We start from the raw sequence: 14593 nt of genomic DNA on the forward strand, positions 1-14593 counted from the left end.
TGTATTTCTGTGATGTTGGTTGTAACTTCTCCCTTTTCATTTCTGATTTTATTTACATTGGCTCTCTCTGTTTTACTTAATGAGTTTTGCTAAAGACATCAATTTTATCTTTTCAGAGAACCAGCTCTTAATTTCATTGGTCTTTCCTATTGTTTTTTCTCTCTGTTACATTTATTTCTACTCTGATCTTTATAATTTTTTTCTTCTAACTTTCCTTAGAACCAAAGGTAGATTGTTTATTTGCTATTTTCTTGTTTCTCAAGGTAGGTCTATACTACTATGAGTCTCCCCCTTAGAAATGCTTTAGCTGCATTCTATAAACTTTGGAAAGTTGTGTTTTTATTTTCATTGGTCTCAAGGTTTTTTAAAATTTCTTTTTATTTCCTCATGACCAGTAGTTTATTTAGTAGCATGTTGTTTAGTCTCCATGTATTTGTGGGTTTTTTTATTTTCAGTTTTCTTCTTCTAATTGATTATTAGTTTCATACTGTTAGAAAAGATGCTTGATATGATTTCAGTCTTCTTGAATTTGTTGAGACTTGTTTTATAATTTAATGTGATCTATCCTGGAGAATGTATCATGTCCACTTGAAAAGAATGTTTCTGCAATTTTGTGGTGAAGTGTTCTATAAATATCTATTAAGTCTATATGATCTAAAGTGTCATTTAAAGTCAATGTTATCTTATTGGTTCTCTGTCATGATTATTCATTGATGTAAATTGGTTATTAAACTCCCACTATTATGTATTGCTGTCAATTTCTTCATTTATGTCTATTAATATACTAGAGGCCTGGTGCACAAAATTCATGCATCGGGGGAGGGGTTCCTCAGCCTGGCCTTGCAATCCGGGACCCCTCGGGGAATGTCCAACTGTGGTTTATGGGCCTAAACCAGCAGACGGACATCCCTCTCGCAATCTGGGATGCTGCATGCACCAGTGACCATACTTTTCATACAGGTGAAAGGCATCTTGCCGTTGTATGGGCAGCTACATTTTTTTGCCCTGATTATAAAAAGTAATACATAACATGATCCTTCTGAGGCAGTAGTACCATTTTCCCCATCTTATGGGTAGAAAAATTGAAGCAGAGAGAATTTAAGTAATTGGCTTTGTCACACAGTTATAAATGTCAGAATCAGGGCTGACCACAAAATAGTGCAAGCCAGAGTCTATGCATGTCATCGCTGCATCATCCTGTTTTGTCAGTGTTAGAGTAGCCTTGACAGGTTTTAATTTTTAAATATAAGAGACTGTATAGGGTAGGGTCCCTAGGCCTTGCCAGCGATCAGGGCTGATCTGTGGGGCAACCAGCGGGGCAATCAGGGACCCCCCGCTGGCACCCTCCTTGGCTGGCTGCCTGGCACCACCCACTGGCTGGCCCCGCCCCCCAATTACCCCACTGCTGCTGGTTGCCTCCCTCTTGGGGGACAGACGCTCAACGCATTTGCCATTTTCATTGAGTGTCTTCCCCCTGGTGGTCATTGTGCATCATAGCGGCTGGTCATTCCACTCTTGGGTTGATTTGCATATTAGGATTTTATTATATAGGATAGATGTCTATATGTTGGATCTGTAAATAATTAAAAATGTTATTATAAATGTTAATATCCCACTCTTGGATTGATTCCTTTATCATTGTGTAATGCCCTTCTTTGTCTCTTTATTTTTTTGTTAAGCCTCACCTGAGGATATTTTTTCATTGCTCTTTTAGAGAGAGTGGAAGAGAGAGAGAGAGAAAGACAGAGAGAAACATTGATGTGATAGAAACACATCTATTAGGTGCCTCCTGCACATGCCCAGGGCCTGGGAGCCTGCAACCAAGGTACATGCCCTTGACTTGAATCGAAGCCGGGACCCTTTGGTCCATAGGCCAGCGCTCTATCACTGAGCCAAACCAGCAAAGGGCTAGAGCTGCTGTTTTAGGATCATAGATCTTTAAGTTTGAATGCATTCTAATAGCTCTAAATTTTACTCCCCCTCCCACATTTTATATTTTTATGTCATACTTTAGATATTTTTGTTTTGTTTATCCCCTATTTACTTATTGTACTTATAGTTCATTTTGCTACTCTTGTCTTTTAACCTTCATACTAGCTTTTTAAGTGGAAGAGTCACTGTGTTTACTATATATTTGCCTTTACCAATGAGATTTTTTTTTTTCTTTCATATATTTTCTTATTTCTGGTTATTAGTAGCCCGGTGCATGAAATTCGTGCACATTGAAAGGGAATTAATTAGATGAAATATTTTAATATTGCTATTTGCCCTTTCTCTATAATAAAAGTGTGAGAGATAAAAGGAAATGAGTACAATGTATAGGAAAATAATACATAATTTTATTAATAACTAAACAATAACAAAATGATATAACAACAATAACAAACTCGTAATATAAAAACAACATTGATGCAAATAATGACTGATAAAGTGATTAAACTTATTCTAATATCTCCCTGTATACCACATTAAGAGTAAAAACACTTTCAGAGTGCTTGACTAATTTCCCTTGAGATAAAGTATTTACAACTTTAACTTTAACATCACATGCTCTTTGAACTCAAGAGAAAGCAAAAGCCGTAACTGGTTTGGCTCAGTGGATAGAGCGTCGCCCTGTGGACTGAAAGGTCCCAGGTTCGATTCCAATCAAGGGCATGTACCTTGGTTGCGGGCACATCCCCCGTAGGAGGTGTGCAGGAAGCAGCTGATCGATGTTTCTCTCACATCGATGTTTCTAACTCTCTGTCCCTCTTCCTTCTTCTCTGTAAAAAAATCAATATAATATTTTTTAAAAATACTTTAAAAAAAAAAGAGAGAGAGAGAGAGAGAAAGCAACATTAACTGACCATGTCCAAAAATGGGTTCAGGTAGGAATATTCCTACTCTGTCTATAGTTTGTCCTTGTGATTTATTAATAGTCATCACAAATGCTGGCATAACAGGAAACTATCTTTGAATTAATTTAAATGGGAGGCCAGTGTCAGATGGGGACAAATCAATTCTTGGAATCAGAACAATCTCTCCCTCTTCAGATCCTGTTAATATTTCAGCTTTGATAATGTTAGGTCGCAATCTTTTGATAATAAATCTGGTACCATTACAAAGACCCCATTTACTATTAAGATTTCTCAATAGCATGATGATTGCACCCACTTTCAATTTTAATTTATGACACGGCATTCCAGAAGGAGTAATACTATTAAGAAATTCAATAGGAAAATTTTCCTTTTCAGCATCATCTGTTGAGTCAATGGAATCATCACTCAAATAGGTGTGAAAATCTCCATCAAGTATATCCAAAATTTCTTCATTTAATTTTTGAACGTGCTCATTTTTTGAACAAAGAATTGCACGTTTAGATATATTTTTAATATTATCTATAGATATACTATTTCCAAAGGTGGCTTTAATAATAGATCCATTAAAAATCATTTCATGGGGAATTTCAATAATATCCATTCCTAAATGAAAACTGCTATCAAGTTTGCCATTTCCAAGTTTTACTAACCATTCACTATAAGCAGAATCCTCTGATCTCATATTTGTTTTAAGAGACAACTGTCTGAAACATCCCCAAACACTACAGTACTTTAAACTTATTTGTACTATGGCCAATCGTATAGCATGGCAACACAAAAATCCCCTCTGAAAAGAACTTTCCCACCAAATGCAACATTCAAAGTAGCGCCAGCGAGAGCTTTATATGTATGGCACGTGTGCGAGTCAAAGTTTATTTTTAAATTTCCAGTGTGTGTCATATGTACCGGTTGGTCAGACGGATGGACAAATGTCGGTCACTTAGCCTTTTATCTATACAGATTATGAGTCATGATTTTACCTTTTAAAAAAATTATCCTTTAATACCTCCAAAGCACAATGAGTAAGAATCTGAAGGTTTATGTGGCTTCTATTTGGTTTCTAGGACAAAGTTCTTTCCTTTACCCACCACTCACTTCTCTCCTTTTATTCTTGAATGTTAATTCCAACATAATTTTTGTAACACCTCTTGAAAAGGATCCCACCAAGTTTTAGATAGTCTACATGATAAAACTTACAGAAAAATACAGCATGAGACTTTCATTCTATCACTAACTTCTTCATATAACTGTAATTCCTCAGTCTCTATAGAATGAAAAAGGAAAATAAAAGTGCCTTCTCTCATTCCAAGGCCTTTCTCAGTCAGGCAACCACAAAAAGAATGAGCCTATAATTCATGCCATGTAATCTCTATCAGGCATAATTCAAATCAAATCCTATCAGGCAAAGTCTGGGATAATTAAAATGTATAAGAGAACAGTGGTGACCTGGGGGAGAACTTATTGTCTCCTGCTTTTGCTGAATATTATTTTTGTTATTCTAGACTCCAAGTCCCTATTGGGGACCTGGTCAGGCGGCTGCGGGCGCTAACCCACGCCACCTGCCCTGGTCCGTGATCTGTGATCACGCCACCTGCACAGGTCCGTGATCCAGGATGGGGGACCTGGGCAGGCGGCTGCCAGTGCTAACCCACACCACCTGCCCTGGTCCGTGATCCGTGATCGTGGACCTGGGCAGGCAGCTACGGGCGCTAACCCACGCTGCCTGCCCTGGTCCATGATCCCTGATAGGGGCTTATCTGGGACCTGGTCAGGCAGCTGCCGGTGCTAATGCACGTCTCCTGTCCTGGTCCGTGATCCATGATGGCAGACCTGGGCAGGTGGCTGCCGGTGCTAACCCACGCTGCCTGCCCTGGTCCGTGATCTGTGATGGTGGACCTGGGCAGGTGGCTGCCGGTGCTAACCCACGCTGCCTGCCCTGGTCCGTGATCCGTGATCATGCCGCCTGCCCAGATCTGTGATCTGTGATGGCGGACCTGGGCAGGCGGCTGCAGGCGCTAACCCAGGCTGCCTGCCCTGGTCCTGAGCTGCCTGCCCTGGTCCGTGATCCGTGATCCGTGATGGTGGACCTGGGCAGGCGGCTGCGGGCGCTAACCCACGCTGCCTGCCCTGGTCCATGATCCATGATGGCAGACCTGGGTAGGCAGCTACGGGCGCTAACCCACGCTGCCTGCCCTGGTCCATGATCCATGATGGCAGACCTGGGTAGGCAGCTACGGGCGCTAACCCACGCTGCCTGCCCTGGTCCGTGATCCCTGATTGGGCCTTCGAGTCAGCCGCCGCTGGTGGCAGCTGACTCGAAGCCCCTATCCAGGACCTTGTCAGCTGGCTGCTGGCACTAACCGCCTGCCCCAGTCTACCATCATGGCTTGGATTCCACGGGCAGTGGGCGCTGCCCCATCCCCCTGCCATCTTTGCTGGTTTAATGTGTATATTTGCTCCTGATTGGCTGGTGGGCGTGGCTGTGGGCGTGGCTTATGGATATAGCGAAGGTATGGTCAATTTGCATATTACTGTTTTATTAGGTAGGATTGTCTTTTCATTTGCCCTTAAATAAGATTCTTGAACATTCTTTATAAAGCCAGTTTAATGGTAATGAGCTTCTTTAGTTTTTATTTGTCCAGGAACCTCTTTATCTGTCCCCCAATTCTTAATGATAATCTTACCATGTAGAGTATTCTCAGTTGTATGTTTTTTTCTTTCAGCACTTTAAATATATTCTGCCACTCCTCTCTGGGCTACAAAGTTTCTGCTGAGGAGTTAGCTGATAACCTCATGAGTTTGCTCTTATATGTGACTATTTGTTCTCTTGCTGCCTTCAATATTCTCGCTTTATCTTTAAATTTTGCCATTTTCATTATAATATGTTTTGGTATGGGTCTCTTTGGGTTTATATTGTTTGGAACTCTCTGTACTTCCCCAGGTTAGGAAAGTTTACAGCCATTGTTTTTTCAAATAAGTTACTGCCCCTTTCCCTCTCTACCTTCTGGGACTCCTCTACTCCTTTATGTTGTGCCAGAGGTCTCTTAACCTTTTGCACTCGGATGTTGAGTGTGACTTGACACGGTTAGCATCGGTAGCAGCTTGCATGTCGAATTGTATTGAATGTATCAATAATTTGAAATATTAAAAAAATCTAAATAAATAAGTTTGTATGAAAAGAAACTCCAGTTTTTTATTCTACTGTCGCGCTTTGTAAAATCTGGGGTATTTAAAAAATTAAATCCCGAGTAGAATAAAGGAATCAAGAAAAAAGCAAGCGAGTGCAAAGGGTTAAACTATCCTCATTTTTTAAAATTCCTTTTTCTATTTTTATTAGGGTATTTCCACTATTCTCTCTTAAAGGTTGCTAATCTATTCTTCTGTATTATCTAATTACTAGTGGCCCAGTGCACGAAATTTATGCACAGGGGGTGGAGGGGTATCCCTTAGCCCAGCCTGCACCCTCTCCAATGTGGGACCCCTCAAAGGATGTCCTACTGCCAGTTTACAGGGATCAGGCCTCAACCAGCAGTCGGACATCCCTCTCGCAATCTGGGACTTCTGGCTCCTAACCACTCACCTGCCTGCTTGTCTGCCTGATTGCCCCTAACCACTCTGCCTGCCGGCCTGCTCGCCCCCAACTGCCCCCCTGCTGACCTGCTCACTCCAAACTGCACCCCTCCCCCGCTATCCTGATCACCTCCAACTGACCCCAACTGATGTCCTGCTCGCCCCCAACTGGCCCCCCTGCTGGTCTGCTTATCCCCAACGGCCCCGCCCCCCACCAGCCTGATCACCCACAACTGCCCTCCCGTCTTGGCCTCTAACCACCTCTACCTTGGCCACCATGGCTTTGTTCAGAAGAATGTCCGGAAGGTCTCCTGGAAGGTCTCCCAGTCTAATTAGCATATTACCCTTTTATTAGTATAGATAGAGACCTGGTGCACGGGTGGGGGCCAGCTGGCTTGCCCTGAAGAGTGTCCTGGATCAGGGTGGGAGTTCTCTTGGGGAATGGGGCAGCCTGGTGATGGGCTGAGGACTGTTTTCAGGCTGGTCAATCCCCCCAGTGGAGACCCTCACTTCATGGGGGTGTGGCCAGCCTGGGTGAGAGGCTGAGGGCTGTTTTCAAGCTGGCCACACCCCCTTCAGGGTGGGGGTCCCTACTGGGGTGTCTGGCCAGCCTATGTGAGGGGCTGATGGCTGTTTACAGGCTGGCCAAGCCCCTCAGCGGGGACCCTCACCCAATAAGAGTGTGGCCAGCCTGGGTGAGGATCTGAGGGCTTTTTTCAGGCTGGCTATGCCCCCCGGTGATCCAGGCTCCCAGCCCCTCCTTTTTTTATTTTCTTTTTTTTCAGCACCTCCTTGAGGAGAGGCCAGGGCCAGCTGGAAGCAGGTATCTGGGATTTATTTATCTTCTATAATTGAAACTTTGTAGCCTTGAGTGGAGACCAGGGCCAGCCAGGGTGGGCAGGAAGCTCGGCTTCCTCCATCGCCGGGGGCAACCCAAGCCTCCCAGCTCTGTGGCTGCCACCATCTTTGTTGGGTTAATTTGCATACTCGCTCCTGATTAGCTGGTGGGCGTGGCTGGTGGGTGTAGCAGAGGTACAGTCAATTTGCATGTTTCTCTTTTATTAGTGTAGATTTTGATTTCCTCTAGTGTGTTTTTATTTAAGTTATTGTATTAGCTCTGATGGTTCTTTTAATATTTTCTTTAATATAATAAGTCTTTGTTAAAGTTCTTACTGTATTCTCTATTCTTCTCCCAAGTTCAGTGAGCATCTTTATAACAGTTACTTTGAATTCTTTTTTTTTTTAATTAAAGTGATTGATGTAACATTGGTTAATAACATATAAATTTCAGGTATATGACACTATAATTTTATATCTGTATACTCTACTGCATTCTCATCACCCAAATTCTAGTTTCCTTTTGTTACCATGTATTTGGCCTCCTTTACACAATCCATCTCCTCCCACGCCCTTTTCTCCTCTGGTAACAATCATTCTGTTGTCTGTATCTATTTATGAATGAGTTTGGTTTTGTTAGTTTACTTGTTACTTTTCATTTTATAGTCCACATATGAGCAAAATCATAAGACTTTTGTCCTTTTTCATCTGACTTATTTCACTTAGCATAGTACTCTCAGGATCCATCTGTGTTGTCACAAAAGGCAATATTTTATCTTCTATTGAAAATGATACTTCCAATAGGGGCTAATATCCAATAAAACTCAACAACAAGAAAAAAAATATGTTTAAAAAGGGGCAAAGGATTTGAATAGATATTTTCCCAAGGAAGACATACAGATGGCAAACAGAGATATGAAAAGATGTTCAATATTACTTGTTATTAGGGAAATGAAAGTCAAAACCACAGTGAGATATTACTACACCTGTCAGAATGGCTATCATAAAAAAGACAAGAAATAACAAGTGTTAGAAAGGATGTGTTAGAAAAGATACATAGTTGGTGAGAATATAAATTGGTGCATCCACTATGGAAAAAGTACAGAATAAAACTGCCATATGATCTAGTAATTCCTCTTCTGAGAATATAACCCAAAAATGTAAAAACACTAATTTGTAAAGATATATGTACTCCTATATTCATTGCAGCATTATTTACAACTAGAGGCCTGATCCACGATATTCATGCAAGAATAGGCCTTCCTTCCCCTGGCTTCACTCCCAGCCACCCGGGAGCCAGCAAGTCCCTGATCCCCGGCCACCCGGGAGCTGGCAAGTCCTCGCTTCTGTCCAGAGAAACGCTCCTGTAGCTCCCTCTGCTGCCCCCCTTCCCCTCATAACAGGCATCATGCCCCTCCAGGCCGCTCCATACCTACATATGCAAATTAACCTCCATCTTTGTTGGGTCAATTTGCATACTCACTCTGATTGGCTGGGGCATAGCGGAGTGATGGTTAATTTGCATGTTTCTCTTTTATTAGGTAAGATCATTGAAACTTTGTAGCCTTGAGCGGAGTCAAGCCTCCTGCTCGCTCCATGGCCGCAGCCATTTTTGTTGGGATTTATTTATCTTCTATAATTGAAACTTTGTAGCCTTAAGCAAAGGCCAGGACAAGCCAGGGCTGCGAAAACTTGGCGTCCTCCATCGCCGGGGGCAACTCAAGCCTCCTGCTCTCTCCAGCTCTGTGGCTGCCGCCATTTTTGTTGGGATTTATTTATCTTCTATAATTGAAGCTTTGTAGCGTTGAGTGGAGGCCTAGGCCAACCAGGGTGTGCAGAAAGCTTGGCTCCTTCCATTGCCGAGAAAACCCAAGCCTCTTGCTCTCTCCGTGACTGCAGCCATCTTGGTTGGGTTAATTTGCATATTTGCTCCTGATTGGCTGGTGGGCATGGCTTGTGGGTGCAGCGGAGGTATGGTCAATTTGCATATTACTCTTTTATTAGATAAGATGTCCAAGACATGGAAACAACCCAAGTATTCATCAACAAATGGTTGGATAAAGATGTGAGTATACACACATACACACACACACAGTGGAAAACTAGTCAGCCATTAAAATGAATTCATTAAGTTGAATTCTTTATCAGGAAAATTACTTACCTGCATATCACTAGTGTATTTCTTTGGCATTTTTCTTATTCTTTCATTTGAAACATATTAGTTTGTTTCCTCATTTTGTTTGGCTTTCTGTGTTTGTTTTTATGAATGAAATGAAAGTGGCCTGTGTTAAGAGTAACCACTGTGTAGACTGCATGTGCTAGGTAGCTTTGGGAGGATGGCTGGAGACTATGTGAGCGCACACAGTGCCAAGGGTGTCCTGGCTGGCTGACTGGCCAAAGCCAGGGCAGGCATGACTGAATTGGTCACAGCATGCAGCTCCGGGGCCTCCAGGCAGAAGAGCGGCAGGTTTGGAACAAGTGTGGGGAAAGGTGGTCCAGGCCCTGTGGCTTCAGGGGCACCCTGTCAGGCCAGCTAGCTGGGTCTGGAGTGGTCTCTGCTAAGGTGGCCCAGAGCAAGCTGTGCCAGCCTTGCAGGCTATACCGAGCACTTGGACTAAGCTCCCACCCATGCTATCTAGGTGGAGGGGGAATGTAACAATGGCAGTTGCCGGCCCCTCCAATTCTGGAGAATTCCTGCAGTTCCCCACCCATTTGGCAGGCATTTTGGGGGTTAGTAAATAGTTTTTGTTTTTTCAGGTATAGGTGCACTTTAAGACACTGTTTTATTACTGTGCCCCAGGGCAGGTGAGTCTGCACATGGGTTTGTTAGTGATATCCCTTCCTACTGCACGTTGCCCCACTGGGGTAGGGTTTCTATGGTTACTGCATCTCCATCTCTCCTCCCCTTCTGAATGTAGTCCCTCTCTCATATAATGTGCAGAAGCTATCCAATCCATCTTCAGTTGTTCTTCAGGAGAAGTTGCTATATACATAGGTGTTTAAGGTATACATTATTCTATGTGTCTGTGGTAGGTGAGTTAACAGTCTTCCTACATCTCCATCTTGGACCCCTACTCTCCCTTCTTAACTGTGATGCTGGTCTTATTCCTTTTCCACATTGTTATATAGCTGAGATCTCCCCTCCTACTGTCATTACTATAATCCCCTCCTACTCACTTCTCCTACTCTCATCACCAGCTAGTCTTTTCTTCTGTGAGTGACTTGAGGGATTTTTATCCAAAACCAAATATAAACTTAGCAGCCATTTGCTATATTTACTCTCAAGCTTATTTTTTCTCACTCCCATATAAAAGATTAGCTAAAATCATAATACTTAAAAACTTGGTCATTATAGTAAATTTTTATTTAACTTTTATGTTAAAAGCTGGATTTTTACTGCCTTAATTAGAAGTGAGATGGGCCTAAGATAATGCCACCATTTTATTTTTTAGATTTTCAATCAGTTATGGCAATAGGAAGTGATTAATGACTTTTGGGTAAGGTTGGAAGATTGTAAGCTTCTTCCTCTCTTGTAGTGAATGGTGGGGATTTGTAATGGATAATTAGTGAGCTTAGGACTTCATGCCCCTGAGCCCTTTCTATTATAAACCTTAATCCTAGAAGTATTTGTGGGTATTTAAAATACAGAATTAATAGAAACCAACTAGAAAAGTCTAATCAAGCAATAGTCCATGGATAGACAATGGTGGTAGCTGCTACAATGATTGTAGTTTCGACAGGAAATTAGTCCCAGGAGGAAATCAATTTTCAACAGGGATAAAGTCCAAAGGTAGTAAAGAATAAGACAAGTTCGCATTAATATTAAAAAGATTAACATGTCTCTTTGTTCCCCGAAGCCAGTGCTGAAAGTCTACCAAGATCGTAAGAGACCAGAATATATATACAAACAGCATCAACTTCCACCGGCCATTTCTGGAATCATAAAACCAATAGGAAGCTCTGAAGAAATTTCTGTCACATCACCTGTTCAGTCTCTTCAGCATGCAGATGTGTTGGATAAAACACAGGTATAGTATGTAAAAACCTTAAGTGGTCATTTAATTCAATTTTAGTTTTATATAGAATTGCTAACCTGCTTTTAATGCACAAGAATAGCAGCAAAATCTGTTTCTATCAGGTTGCATAAGAATTTTGGGAATATACTATTTCTCAGTTCTTCCTATTTAAAGAAAATTTGGACAGTAGAGGAAAATCATAAAGGAAACTCTCAGCATCTGTACAGTGTCTTCTGATCTCTTGCATTTTAAAAGAAGACATAATATTGTTTTAACTTTTATGAAATTTTCATCACTATTCCCCAGAAATGGCAATCTCTGAAGACCTTGGTAAAAGGCAATAAAGTAGAAATTGAGCCAGATAGGTAACTTTTGTAACTGGTGAGAGCTGTAGAGTGGTGAGGTTGCCTTGCAGGCAATCTATATATATATAAAAGCCAAGCGACCAGAACGATGGAATGACCAGAATGACCAGAACAACCAGAACAACTGGAACAACCAGTCACTATGATGTGCACTGCAGCACCTAACTGGTCCCTTATCGGCCCCACCCAACCTCCTGCGGCCCCTCCACCCAGGCATCACGGCCCCCAATCACCGATGGGAGGCAGGGCAGGCCGGCCAACCTTCTGCGTCCCCTCCTTTCTGCCGACCTGGCCTGATTGGCCCCATTTGGGGCTGGCTGGCTGGACCTCACCCATGCACGAATTAATGCACTGGGCCTCTAGTAAGTGAATAAGCTCTGGTGAGAAATCACCAGAGTATTGCTTTAAATGAATACTTATAGATAATTCAAGAAAGGAACAGAAATGGGTGGGAGAAAGTATGGATGATACACACAACAATAATACTAATAGGACCAAGATTTCTCTGAGCTTTTTAAAAAATATATATTTTATTGATGTTTTACGGAGAGAAAGGGAGAAGGATAGAGAGTTAGAAACATCGATGATAGAGAAACATTGATCAGCTGCCTCCTGCACACTCTCTACTGGGTATGTGCCCACAACCAAGGTACATGCCCTTGACTGTAATCGAACCTGGGACCATTGAGTCCACAGGCCGATACTCTATCCACTGAGCCAAACTGGTTAGGACTTCTCTGAGCTTTTTTGTTTAGAGGATTCTTCGACATTTGTTAAACATCTCAGTGCTAATTGTCTTTCAGGCATTGGGCTACAGTGTTTGAAATAGAGTTGGAGACTTGTCTGTCCTCAGAGACTTCAGAATCTGGGCAGATGGATAAGTGAACACTCAAGGTGTGATAAGAGCTTTCATTTGGTCATTTAACATATAAAATGATGGAGAACTAAATAGAAGGAAAGCTATATCCAGTGTCCAGGGATATGGTCAGTGAAGGAATAGCTTACCCTAGGGAATTGCACTAAGCTTTGAAGAATGAGTGGAAAGTTAATGAGGCAGATAAGGTGGGACAGTTTGGGGTTTGAAGAGCCAGCTGGAAGGAGGTCCACTGGGTTTTGATGAGATTATAACGAGAGAACAATATGATATGATTGAATAAAATTGTATAACTTCAGTTCATTTGGTTTATGTGAAGAAAAAAGAGTGAGCTATCTGAAATAGGACCAGGACAGATCTGTTTGTCTATAAATTAATTCATTTCATATGAAGGGGGCTTCAAGAGCTTGCATTTAAAGAAGAGGAGAGAAATTGTGTGGGTAACTGGGATGAAGGGAGGAAGCTGGGAAGGAACATTAGGTGTGGGTTATACTTGACTGTAGCTGTAACTAAGTGAAGAACTAAGTATAGAGTTAGAGCTTGAAGGGAAATGTGGAAGAAAGGGGGATATGCCGTATAAAAGAAGAAGGTATTTATTCTGAGAGGAGGCTTATTTCTGGGGGGTATTGATTTCTCAAAATTAGTTTAGAATGGAAATGCAATAACAAGGATTTCCTGAGAGTTGAAGGGAGGGAGGGAGGAAAAGAGGGAGGGAGGAAGGGAGGGAGGAAAATTGGAGGCTTTACTTCTGCTAATTAAGGAAGATTAACTTAACATTTTGGTCTGGGCATCCATCACGGAGGGAGTTCTATACTTTAAGAATAAATGCTCCCTTTATTCCGTCCCCCACCTCCAAAAATCTGAATTTTTGTGACTACTTAAATTGAATCACATCTTTCCACTGATTCCTATTTTTATTGCCCTTTGCTTAACAGTGCTTCACAGGTGTTGCATTTTTTTTTTACAAGTGCAAGGCAAGACCCTTCACTAGCAAAAAGATGATAGTTTGCTTTGTTGCAATACCTACTGAATTATGGTGGTCTGGAGCTGAACCCACAATATCTCTGAGATATGCATGTAATTAGAAATTGTACTCAGACAAAAATGTGTAGGGTTATTGTTGAATAAATCTTCCATTTAGAGTGCAGTAAAACTTTTAAGAGGAAATAACGAAGAAAATCAATGCATTTTTTGTTAAAATATTAATACTCTAGTCTCATAAAATTATTGGTTGACCTTTTGAAACATTGGAACAAGGCAATGTGTATTTTCTCTGGTTCTGGGTATCTGGTTTTGTCTATTCTTTTACATAAGAAAACTTCGTTGTTGCTGCTCTTCCTGGCCAGTAAGTGAAAGAAGAACTTTTTATCTTTTTGCTTCAATGTATTCCCAGACTGACTGACAGGAACTACATGTTAACAGGACACCCAGGTAATTCCCATGCACAGTGAAATGCCAGAAGCATTGGTGGCCAGAACTGGCAATTATGAGTTAAAAACATGTATGCTTTTCCAAGGCTATTAAATAATGACTCCTAGTGCTCAATGTAACTACCCCTCACATTCACACACAAAAAAAATTAAACCACTATATAGTTTATTATGCATTATGATTACAACTGTATAAGAAAGATGTCACTCATTTAAAAACATCAGGTAGTCAGAACAAGGTGAGACAGTTGAGGGGAGAGGCCAGTGCAGAGCATCTGAGCAAGGAGCGTGGTGGACTCCCATGAACTCCAGAGACCTGGTAGTGTTTTGAGGTCATAAACTTTAAGTTATAGAAGAGAAAAAAGAAATAGGAGTTGATGCAGGCTGTTTTGTGGGAAGGGAATGGGTATCTGGGTAGGGAGTACTGAGAAGGAATATCAGTGCCTAACAATTGTTTGAAACTTTTCAGTTCCAAAATGCTTGCCTTTGAACCCTGAACATCTCAGGCACTATAGTAATTGGTCCTTGATGTTAATATCTTGTCACTTTTTTATAGCGTTCTCTTTCAAATATTCTCCCCCTTACTTCCCTGCCCCCTATCTATGACTTCATTTTTTGCTTAATCCATTCACCCTTTTTGGCT

At 41.7% G+C, this 14593-nt stretch overlaps 1 protein-coding gene across 1 annotated transcript in view; it reads left to right on the forward strand.

The window, feature by feature from the left end:
* The window catches only part of DNAH6 (dynein axonemal heavy chain 6), a 216325-nt gene that overhangs the window by 6371 nt on the left and 195361 nt on the right, over positions 1-14593 (forward strand). Inside the window, exon 2 of the mRNA XM_054727991.1 lies at positions 11123-11293. Within this exon, the coding sequence (XP_054583966.1) occupies positions 11123-11293 (171 nt within the window). The remainder of the gene's footprint in view (positions 1-11122; positions 11294-14593) is intronic.

Source organism: Eptesicus fuscus, chromosome 16, assembly GCF_027574615.1.
Source record: "Eptesicus fuscus isolate TK198812 chromosome 16, DD_ASM_mEF_20220401, whole genome shotgun sequence".
Lineage (NCBI taxonomy): Eukaryota > Metazoa > Chordata > Mammalia > Chiroptera > Vespertilionidae > Eptesicus > Eptesicus fuscus.